The 12,358-nt window shown below is 50.0% G+C and overlaps 1 protein-coding gene across 1 annotated transcript in view; it reads left to right on the top strand.

Annotated features, from left to right (window-relative positions):
- The window catches only part of LOC146817842 (G protein-coupled receptor family C group 6 member A-like), a 119,461-nt gene that overhangs the window by 85,622 nt on the left and 21,481 nt on the right, over positions 1 to 12,358 (top strand). The window contains exon 5 of the mRNA XM_085611305.1: positions 4,494 to 4,611. Within this exon, the coding sequence (XP_085467431.1) occupies positions 4,494 to 4,611 (118 nt within the window). The remainder of the gene's footprint in view (positions 1 to 4,493; positions 4,612 to 12,358) is intronic.

The raw sequence follows: 12,358 nt of genomic DNA, 5'->3' as shown, positions 1-12,358 counted from the left end.
GATGTCACTGACCATGTCATGAGTGATGTAATATGTGACGTCATCAGCAGTGCATTGCGGGGGCGCGAGTTATAGTTAGCTGAACTAACTATAACGGGGGAATTTCACTGGTTTTGTACGAGTGAAATGTCCAACTAACTATAACGCCCCTGAAACCTATGTTTTTTTCAGCGAATTTCTAAGGTTTTTTAAATGCTAATTTCTAATTATAACGTGCCTGAGACCTATGGTTTTTTCAGTGAATTTCAAAGGTTTTTAAAATGCTAATTTCTAACTATAACATGCCTGAAACCAATGTTTTTTTCAGTGAATTTCAAAGGTTTTTCAAATGCTAGTTTCTAACTATGCCTACTGAGGTAGGTCAGGTGAAGAAAGAAGAAAAAATGCACAGAAAGAAGCAAAAGAAATGCAGAAAGAAGCAACAGAAGTGCACGAAGACAAAGAAAAGTGCAGGAAGAAGCAAGACATGTCCAGAAAGAACCAACAGAGGAGCAGAAAGAGGCCTTGTTCCAAACTCATCCTGTGCCCACAACTTTTTCAGACGGGTACTGGTGGTAACTAACTCTGACTAACCAGGCCTAGAGCCAGTGCTATGCTAAAAGACACTTAGAATTCAGTGAAAATACCTATATACACTAGGGAACACTATGCGTTTGGGTACCCCTGTGATTAGCATGACCTCCTCTGTAAGTCCCTAGTACATAATAGGGCAGGGGGATTAAAACTACCTCTTAAAATGCGCTACGGGGCATGTTCGCACAGTGGTGAGGGAGGGGGGCCTGGGGTGACATGTGTGCAAACACGCCCTGTGGCCGTTTAAGATGGGAGATTAACTCCCCTTCAATCCTGATGGTCCCTGGGGTCCAACTAGCCAACCAGATACCTCCAGTAAGCGCCACAGAGCTGCGTTAGAGAGTGGTGTAAAAAGGGGCATGGCCTGGACCACCTCTCTGCAACGCAGCGGCGCTTACTGGAAGCACCTTGTGGGCTAGTTGGTCCCCAGAGGCCCTCAGGATTGAAGGGTAATTAATTCCCTAACGGAAAACGCATCACAGGGCGTGTTTGCACACATCACCTCAGGCCCCGCCCCCTCCCTTCACCACTCTGCAAACATGCCCATGGCACGTTTTAAGTTGGGGGATTAAGTCCCCTTGAATCCTGAGGGTCCCTGGGGTCCATCTAGTCCACCAGGTATCTCCAGTAAGCACCACAGAGCTGCATTGCAGAGAGGTGTAAAAAGGGGCATGGCCTGGAGGACCACCTCTCTACAATGCATGCCTCTGGCGCTTACTGGAGGTACCTGGTGGGCTAGTTGGCCCCAGGGACCATCAGGATTGAAAGGGAAATAATTCCCCAACTTAAAACGTGCCACAGGGCGTGTTTGCACACATGTCACTTCAGGCCCCACCCCCTTCCTTCACCACTGTGCATACACATCCCGTGGTGCGTTTTAATTTGAGGGATTAAGTCCCCTTGAATCCTGAGGGCCCCTAGAGGTCCAGCTACCTCCAGTATGTGCCACAGAGCTACATTGCAGAGAGGTATAAAAAGGGGTGTGGCCTGGACCACCTCTCTGCAATGCAGCCCTGTGACACTTACTGGAGGTACCTGGTGGCCTAGTTGCCCCCAGGGACACTCAGGATTGAAGAGGAATTAATTCCGCAACTTAAAACGCACCACATGGTGTGTTTGCACACATGTCACCTCAGGCCCGCCCCCTCCCTTCACCACTGTGAAAATGCATCCCGTGGCGTGTTTTAAATTGGGGGATTAAGTCCACTTCAATCCTGAGGGTCCCTGGGGTCCAATTAGCCCACCAGGTACCTCCAGATAGCGCCACAGGGCTGCGTTGCAGAGAGGTGGTCTGAGGCCACGCCCTTTTTTACACATCTCTACAACGCAGCCCTGTAGCGCTTACTGGCGGTACCTGGTGGGCTAGTTGGCCCACAGGGACCCTCAGGATTGAAGGGGAATTAATTACCCACCTTAAAACGCGCCACAGGGTCTGTTTGCACACATGTCACATCAGGCCCTGCCCCCTTCCTTCACCACGGTGCAAACGCGCCCTGTGGCGTGTTTTAAATTGGGGGATTAAGTCCCCTTGAATCCTAGGGGTCCCTGGGGTCCGACTAGACCACCAGGTACCTCCAGTAAGCGCCACAGAGCTGCGCTGCATAGAGGTGTAAAAAGGGACCACATCTCTGCAACGCAGCCCTGTCATGCTTACTGGCATTTCCTGGTGGGCTAGTTGACCCCCAGGGACCCCCAGTATTGAAGGGGAATTAATTCCCCAACTTAAACCGCGCCACAGGGTGCGTTTGCAGAGTGTTGCTGGAGGGGGCGGGGCCTCTTGCACAATGTTTTTTTTTTTTTTTTAAGAAGGGGGGCTGTGTGGCCCCCATTCCTTCTCTATTTTATGAGCCTTGAGGACCCCATCTCCCAGGGCGTGACCTCTTTTTTTTTCTTTTAAACGGAAGGGGGCCGCGTGGACCCCCTCCCGAGGCCATATTTGGCCCCGGGGACCCCATTTCCCAGGGCATGGCCAGTGGTTTTGTTTTTTTTAAAAACAATTTTGAGGGGGGCTGCGTGGTCCCCCTCCTGAGGCCATTTATGAGGCCTGCCTTTGCTTTTGAAAAAAATAAAATAATAATTTTTAATTATGGGGAGGGGGGCCGCTTGGCCCCCTCTCTGGCCACTTCTGGCCCCAGGGACCCCATCCCCGGGGCCTGGCCACATCCACGGTCCCCAATTCCCCCACGGTCCCGCCGGCTCCCTGCCTTCTGCGGGAGTTGGCATTGCTTTTCCACACGTGGAGCTGCTAAGATCTAGCAACCCGTGTGGAAAAGCAATCTGGTTTGGTTTTTGGAAGAGAGAGCAGGTTTCCTGCTCTCTCTTCCAAAAACCAAACCAGAGTTTGCTATTACAGGGCGGTAGCCGCGAGGCTCCCGCCATGCCAGAGCAAACAGCAGTGTCCTGGGGGTGGGCACCCTGGGACACTGCAGGAGCTGGCTCTGGGGGGTGGCGGTCCCCAGGACCATCACAGACTCCAGGAGGGGGGCCGCGCTGCCCCCCTCCCATTACATTGGCAAAGCCCCGGGGAGGTGTTGGTCCTCGGGAGTCCGTAACGGACCCCCGAACTTACATAATTAGTGCCCTGGGGAGGTTGCGTTCCCTGGGGTGTGTGGGGGGGCTCGAGCCCCCGCAACATAATTAATAAAAGCCCCGGGTGGTGGCGTTCCCTGGGGCTTGGGGGGCCTCGGAGGTCCCCCACACATAAAGGAATCAAGCCCTGAGGGTGGCAGTCCCTGGGGCTGCGGGGGGCCGTGAGCCCCCCGCAAATAATTATAGAAAGCCCCGGGAGTGGCAGTCCCCGGGGCAGCAGTGTAGGAGGGATTGGGGCCCCCCACACATTTTTTCGCATACCCCCGTGACCTGGCCCACCCGGGGCCCTGGGGGTGCTTGTGGGACCCCCTGAGCAGGCCTAGGGGGTCAGGGTGTTTCTACCCTGCCCCTTTTTCTTGTTTTGCACCTTTGTTTTTCTCTTTTCTTGTGCCTCGGTTCTACCGAGGCACAATATGGCTGCCAACACTTCCTGGTTTGGAGTGTTGACAGACAATTAGCATGAAGCTCGTGATCGGGAGGGTGCGCGGATCCTCCGCGGCCATAGATATCACTATCTTTATTTCTTAATTTCTCAAAAACTACGGAACGGATTCACACCATTTTTTAAAAGGTCGCTTTCTGAGCAGTACCTTTTTGCCAAATTTGGTGTAATTCTGTTCAGCAGTTTTTGCTATAACCGTGTCTAAACTTTGCTATGGGAAATTGATTGTTTGAACTCTTTTATTTGATTTCCTCAGGAACTACTGAACGATTTACACCATTTAAAAAAAAGGTCTCTTTCTGAGCCAAGGGCTACCTTTTTGCAAAATTTGGTGTAATTCCGTTCAGCAGTTCAGGCTGTAGCCTGTTCCAAAATATCCTAAGGGAAATAATATGGAGAAAATGCGTTTTGGGAGCCCCATTTTTCTTGGCCCCCGCTTAACGAATCACCCCAAAACTTTCAGGATAGGAGCTGACCGGAGCGCCCCACCAGTTTTGAAAATTTCGTGAAGATTCGTCATCCGGCGCCAAAGTTTTTGGGAAAAGAATGTTATGATTTTCCTATGGTAACTAGGTCCTAACTATAACCATCTACTGGCGACCGCCAGTAGGTTATATATATATATATATATATATATATATATATATATATATATATATATATATATATATATATATATATATATATATAAAAATATATGGACATGTTGCCTGTCCAATATTTATCTTCTGTAAAAATACTTAAGGAACAGGCATATTGAACCGACTTCCATTTAAAGCTGCTCATATATAATAAAAAAAATGAATTAAAGATCATAAGGAACATTGCTGAGATAGGATTTACACATTTTTTATTTCTATTTATTGTGATTGTATTTCTAATCCTACAGATTCCATTTTCTAATTGCTCTGCGCCGTGCAGGCCTGGCCAATACAAGCAACATTCATCCCCCAGCTGTTGCTATATATGCACACTTTGCCCAGAAGGATACTACTCTAATGCTTCTGGTAAGTATGGGGCTAGAGCAATACATTTTGATATTATTATCATTTTGGTGGCGAACGTTTCTCCTAGATAATTGTGGTGAAATGTAGTGGCTATTATATAATAACCTATATATTTTATAAAGAACAGTTCTGTATTAATTAATGTATGTTTCACTGGCAGACACATGTTGCAATCTACGCTTTGTTAACCCAGTACATATAATACAGACTTGTCATGTGAGAACTTGCCTCAAGTGAGCTCTGGGTCACCCTAACAGTGAGATACTGCACAGTTCAGGATAGTCATGGGACTTTGGTCATTTTCTGTTTAGGTTCCAGACACTTAGGTGCCGATTACGATCCGGTAAAAAATTTCCCCGTGCGACTCGTATCCGGTCTTTTTACCGTACGAATCGTACAAGTGCCGTACGAACTGGCAATCACGATTCGCATGGTAAAAAGTCCATACGAACCGCATTGGGAATCATTCCCCACTCGTCCTCGGGTCGGAAAATGTGTCCGACACGTCCTCGGACGATTTACCGTACAAACGTGAAAAGTCAAGTCCGACCGAGGAATCATGATCCATCCCGTGCGTCCGAGGTCACAACCGGATGGAAAAAACACCGTCCGCACCGAACTCCCATAGCAACCATGGAGACGTGCCCGCATACGCGCCGACCCCCCCAGCCCCCGTACATACGCGCCGACCCCCCCAGCCCCCGTACGTACGTGCTGACCCCCCCAGCCCCCGTACGTACGCGCCGACCCCCCCCAGCCCCCGTACGTACGCGCCGACGCCCCCCCAGCCCCCGTACGTACGCGCCGACCCCCCCCAGCCCCGTACGTACGCGCCGACCCCCCCCAGCCCCCGTACGTACGCGCCGACCCCCCCAGCCCCCGTACATATGCGCCGACCCCCCCAGCCCCCGCATGTATGCACCGTACCCCCCCCAGCCCCCGTACGTACGCGCCGAACCCCCCTGTATGTACACCCGTGTACGTGTCGAACCCCCCATGCACCGTACATACACGGGTGGGGGTACGACTCGAACGTACACGGGGGGGTTCGACTCGAACATACACGGGGGGGGTTCGACTCGAACGTACACGGGGGGTTCGACTCGAACGTACACGGGGGGGGTTCGACTCGAACGTACACGGGGGGTTCGACGCGTACACGGGTGTACATACAGGGGGGTTCGGCGCGTACATACGGGGCTGGGGGGGTACAGTGCGTACATGCGGGGGCTGGGGGGGGTACGGTGCGTACATGCGGGGGCAGGGGGGGTACGGTGCGTACATGCGGGGGCTGGGGGGGGTACGGTGCGTACATGCGGGGGCAGGGGGGGGTACAGTGCGTACATGCGGGGGCTGGGGGGGTACGGTGCGTACATGCGGGGGCTGGGGGGGGGTACGGCGCTTACCGGGCCACCTACTCTGGTCGTTTCGCGCCGTACTTCGCATTTGCGGCACTTTTTGGGTGCCGTGAAAATATTGCCGTCCGGACTGCTGTCGGTTCGAATCGTAATTCCTGGGTCGTGAAACGCTGCCTGAAAGCATACCGACGTCACGTCGCAGCATTCCCGGATCACATTCGTATGTATATTTTCGTCGGTCGGTGTTTTTTACGATTCGTACGGAAATGGTGTTTCCGTGCGAATCGTAATTCCATGTTTGTAAAGTTTTACGACCGGGTACGAGTCGGACGGGGAAAACGCTCCGACCGACGGTTCGTACCCGGTTTTTACCGGATCGTAATCGGCACCTTACTAGTATAGAAGGAACACTCTATAATCTTGTGAAAATTATTTTCAATTTTTAGTTATATGGACGAAGCATATGATGGTGGAGACCTGAACAAGAATACACACACACAAATCAGGTCCATTAGGAGAAACCAATGCCTTTAAAAAGGGGTTTGAAGCTATTAGTCATTAGATTAAATGCTCCTCATGAATTTTATTTTTTTACTTAGCAAGGGCCAGCTGTACAGAGCAATTTAGTGGTTACAGAGAAAGCCTGCAATTTGCTAAATCACATAGTTTGTGACTTCTAAATGTAGTATTCAGTAACTAGTTACCAAACCACAAAATGGGTTTAGAAATGTATTACAAATCACAATTTGGAAGGGGTTTGTTTAGGGCATTCCTTCAATATTCCTAATTCACCATTGAATGTATTGATGGTTTGTAAGGACAATTTCAGCCCCTAATCATTCGTAGATTACCTATTCATCAAAGCATGTGGTAAACTATTTGGCAAGATAAAAGGGGTCCCTGCGGCACCTCTTTCACTCTGTGAATAAAAAATATGTTTGTTTGGGAGTGGGCAGTGGTCCAGGGCAAAATGTTTTTCTTTTTTTTTCTTTTAATGCAGACTTGTTTCCTTTGAGGAAAATGGATTGCATTTTAAAACAAATGTACTTTACTTAAAAGAAATCACAGATATGGTGGTCTGCTGACCCCAATGGACCACCCTCTCTATGATGGTATTCAGTTGGTGTCACAGTTTGTGACCTATCTAATAAATATTGACTATCGGTAATGATTGACAAATTGCGACCCTCTTTGAATGTTGATTTTGCAAACCAACCCATTAGTACATAGTATGGGTCACAAAATATGATTTCATTCCCAAAAAGTCAGTGCGCAATTTCCAATCGCTTTCTGCAAATGGAATCTTCATAGATCTGGCCCCAAGTGTGTAGTGCTGACTTTTTTAACCTCTCATTTTTTGATTTTCTGATGAAAATCTATTAAAAAAACATTTTCTATTTGCCCATGCTGTTCCCCATTCCTTTCACCTATTGTTAATGTCTTTCGTTATTTCTCTCTTTTTTGTGTTGCTATGGGGCAACCATACCACCCTATTTTTTCCAACTTCCCATTTTTTTATTCCTTTTGACCCCGCTCCTAATGTCTCCTTTGGGTTTGTCATCTTTTCTTATGCCCTGTTTTCTTTAAGATGTAACTTTCTAGTATCCCTTTTTAGATCTCACGTAACAATGCAGTTGCCTGAATGACAATGGGTTGTGATTGTTTTAAATTCTGTCTGTGCATTCTATTGGCTACTGGATATACCATTCTGCTTTCCACAAAATGCTTCCATTTCCTTGCATGAATCACTCCTTTTCATCTCAAAAGTACACTGAATTATTAAGTTATTTTCCATATTTTGGGCTTTATTACAATGCTTTTAAGATCAACTGTCCAGCCGCGGCAGCCGTGATACGATTCTGATGGACAAAGCCAGGAGAGTTCCCCCACCATATTATGATCCAGCCGCTGCTACTGTGGAGAGATCATCTACAGAGGTGCACATGCCCTTGAATATGTCACTGCAAGTGCATGCAAACTAACAGGAAACATGTGATATGTACACACATGCATGACAGATGTTGGAGATATGGACCAAAAGAACCAAGAACAAGTGCTCTGGACTCTAAGGGGCATATTATCAAGGGCCTATCGCCGCTTTAGCAGCACTTTTATGCCACTAAAGCGGCGATAATTTTAATCGCCCTATTAGCAAGCTGCAGCTAACAGGCCTTAGCCCGAGTTTTTGGGCGATAGTGGCCCGTTTTTTTATCTCAAAGCATGTTAGTGATATTTATCGCTAATGACATGCAAATTAGGTGTTACCGTGCAAAAAGGCAAGCAAACACCCCTACTCCATATTATCAAGGGGCTTCTTGAAATTCTGAAGAGCCAAAAAACTGGCTCTAACTGCAGTTAGAGCCAGTTACTTAAGACCAGAAAATAGCTGGTCTTAAAAATGGTGATAAAAGTTGGGCCCATATCTCTGCTGGTTTTGGCGCTGGCCAGCGCTGCAAGCAATGTTGCAGCAGTGCCCTGCAACAAAACTACAGTGCAGGAATGCACACAATCAATAAGATAGTGTGCATTCCTGTTGTGCATTCCTGTGCCACAGTCATGAAAAGTGTTGCTGTGCTGCGACAATACAGTGTTGCAACACTTCTTACTACTCCCTTCTTGCGACAGCATGGATGCACTGTAATCACTGGATAGTGTTCCGTGACGCAAGTAATGAAAGAATCCTGACGTATCTGCCTGCGCTAAAGTCACGCATTGCTGTAGTTGTGTCATAACCATGATGCAACTCCAGCAATGCAAGGGGCCAGCCAATCCCTGTGGCACTGCCTCACCCTCATGCCTGCCGTAAGGCAGGCGTAAGTCACTGACGCAGTGCTGTTCATGAGGGGAGCCCGAATGTCGGCGCTGTTGGGGATCCATCGGTGGTGGTTGCGCGCTGCGGTGTCATCATTTGGAAGCATTGGTGGAGTGTTGGTGAAGAGGGAGTTGATGAGATGGTATTCGCTGGCCTTGATCTAGCTGCGAGAGGGATGTGATGATGGCGGTGGCGTCCGGTGGGCAAGGTGAAGACGTGATGTTACCAATGATGCTCAGTCCAGGAGAGTCCGGTGTTTTGGCTGTAGTTGAAGTACCCTTTGGTGGAGGTGACGAGCTCGACCATGTGCCCTGCTATGTGGCCTGTTGAGGTAACTTGCTGCTTGCATATGATGTCGGTGACCCTCCCCAAGAAGGGGTGGTGCTCTAGTCACTGGGGTTGTCCAGGTGGAACTTGAGTTCACCGAGTTGGATGTCGTCGGTGGATGGGAGACACTGGGGTGCAATGAGGTCTTCAATGGTATTTGAGAATGGGGGACCATGGCCCGGGGGGCCTCCACATGAGGGTGCCGCAGAGGATCTTCTTGGGCTTGGTCCGGATCTGGGAGTTGACATGGTCCATGGTCACCCTCGGCACATTAGAGTGCGTTGTCAGTCAGAGTGTGCCTCTGTAGGTGACAGCAATGCCTCCTCCTTGACGGTTGGACGCTCCTTGCTGGTGATACTGCAGCCGTCAGTGATGGCAAAGGCGATGTCCGGCATGAAACAGAGGTTGGTCCTGGCAGGCGAGGTGGCGTCCAGGGTTGATGGCGAGGAGAGAGTTGGCGTTGTAGCAGTGGAGTGTCCATGAGGAATGCTTCTTGGTGCTGAGCGAGGTTCAGGGGCAGACGGATGCAAACGGCGTAGCCTATGGGTTGCCTTTGGCATGGGAGACGACTTTTACAGCGCAGGCAGTACATCGTTAACAACGCAACTCCGACAACGCATTTGATCACAACGCATTGTGAGGTCAGTAATGGGGTAATTTAAAGTTTCTCAGATGTGTAAGGGTTTTGGGGTAAAATTTGAAAATGTACATTTGTCTTGGTGTAAAGAATGAAAAATGGGGTGTTTGTTGGGGTACAATATGAAACATTTGGTGTTTGTTGAGGTAAAATATAAAAAATTGTGTGTTTTCTGGGGTAAAATATGAAAAATCAGGTAGCTCAAATGTGATTTTTGTGTGTGTATTGGGGGCTCAAAAAAGGAATTCCAGGGTTCACGGTTGGATTTGTGGTGCAAAGGTTAGTTTTGGTTTGCACTCACTGAAGTGGGAACAGTGATTTTTATGTCTCCGCTATGCAACACCCACTCTACTATAGCAATGTGCCAAGTATTAGTATGCATTGCAATGGAATGCGAGGTGATGGCATGCGTCGCAACTACGTATGTGCCTTTAGCACACGAGTGGTACGCCCGCTGTGTATGGGCGCACAGCGGCCACCATTGAGAAGTGCAGGGTGTGCTGGACAGCTACGGGGTGGTAAACGCCGGAAATAACACTGGATGGTTCGTAGAGGCGGGGATGTGTGTGTGAGCGTGTGTTGTTAAAAATGTATTGAGGGAAGTCTTACCTCGAAGCTGTTTCATGTGTCTTTGTAGCTCCTGCTCTCCTGCGTCTGCTTCCAGGAAAAGGAAGTAGGCAGCCAGGCTCCCTCCCCTGAGTCAATCACAACGCTGCGATGCAGCAGTGGGATTGGTAATCAGCAATGGGACAAGTCATGCAGCCAGGGGCCGGAGGGGTGACCATGTTCTCCATGCAGGCTGTAATGCAGCCTGCATTGCGAACAGGGAAGTGCGCATGACTGCTTTGGATGGCCTTAGTGGGCCGACCTAACAGTCGATGCACACTTGAGTGGGCATGCCAATCTGCCCATGCCCTGCTCTGTGTTTGTAGCCATCCTACCCACCCTCCCACTCCCGTAGGATACATAGCATGATTACATCAGTTAGTTATCCCTTGTTTTTATCTTGTGTTTTTTTGGCTTCTCGGAGCCAGCACTTCCCGTTTCCTGCCGCTGCTGCCCCTGTGGCTCCGCACCACTGTCCTCGCCCATCGTCTTCCAGCTGATCGTTCCTACCCCCTCCTAAATGGCAGACGCTGTGCGGTAGCACAGCGGACATGCGCCGCTGGCATGCCGAAGGCGCACCTAAGCCGAGCCCATCTGCGTCCGTCCGTGACCTGACCGTGACCAGCGCCAGGAACCCTGGATCTCGAGCCAGCCACTGCTACAGCTCAGCCACCCTCCATGCACTCAACCACGGAAAACTCAGAGACTGACAACAGGCCTCACCAAACACATCCCACGGCCAGCTCACCTGCCTACACTGCCGCCAGACCTTAACCACCACACGGCCTCCAACATATCAGACGCCAGCGTCACAGCCAGAAAACTCCACACATAGATCTCCAACTGTGCATACAAGCTCGCCCCGCTACACAAGTCCAACAAACAGTGACCCAGGAAAGCCGCCTGGTTCACCACCGATCTCCAAGAAGCAAGATGCACCTGCAGATGCTTGGAGAAGAACTGGAGAAACACCAAGACACCTGAAATCTACACCACCTACAAGGACGCCATGACGGACTACCACAACCAAATCCTCAACAACTCCACCAACTACAAGCAACTCTTCAAGGTCATTCATGAATTCACCAACCCATGCAGCAAAGCCACAGACATCATCCCATCCCAAGACCTCTGCGATAAGCGTGGAACCTACTTCCACCTCAAGATCAAAAAACTCTACAACAAGTTCGCCGACCATCCACCAGATGCCACATCCAGCCCCCCGCCCCGACACACCAGCCAGCCCACCATCTCCAACTGGAAGCCGGTCACAAGTGAATACACCGCCTTGACCATGAAAGGCATCCGCTCGGGGGCCCCCACCGACCCCTGCCCTCCTCACATATGCCACAGCACCCAGAACGCTCTACTCGCCGCCACAGATGACATCTGCACCCTCCTGGATCAAGGCTACTCTGCAGCCCTCATCCTACTCAACCTTTCGCCAGACTACACGACACCGGCATACAAAGAACAGCCTTAGACTGGATCCGATCATTCCTCACGGGAAGAAGCCAAAGGATCAGACTGCCACCCTTCCTCTCTGATCCCACATAAATCACCTACGGTGTCCCACAGGGGTCATCTCAAGCCCGACCCTCTTCAAGATCTACATGTCCCCCCTCACCGCCATTGTCCGACAACATAGCCTCAACATCGTATCCTACACTGATGACACCCAGCTCATCCTCTCCCTCACCAAAGACCCCACCACCGCCAGACTCAACTTCAAGAAAGGCATGCATTACGTCGAAGTCTGGATGACCAACAGCTGCCTGTAGCTCAACGCCGAGAAGACAGTTGTCCTCGTCCTTGGAACCACCCCTTCAGCATGGGACAACAACTGGTGTCCACCACCCTTGGAAGCCCACCTACCTCCTCGGACCAAGCCAAAAACCTCAGCATCGTACTCGACTCATCCCTCACCATGAACCGAAAGGTCTACACCGTCACCTCCAGCTGCTTCAACACCCTCTGCATCCTCCGCAAGTCCTTCAAATGGAGCCT

The sequence above is a fragment of the Triturus cristatus genome, chromosome 6 (genome assembly GCF_964204655.1).
Source record: "Triturus cristatus chromosome 6, aTriCri1.1, whole genome shotgun sequence".
Lineage (NCBI taxonomy): Eukaryota > Metazoa > Chordata > Amphibia > Caudata > Salamandridae > Triturus > Triturus cristatus.
The sequence above is the reverse complement of the archived record's forward strand: the minus strand, read 5'-3'. Positions and strand labels throughout refer to the sequence as shown.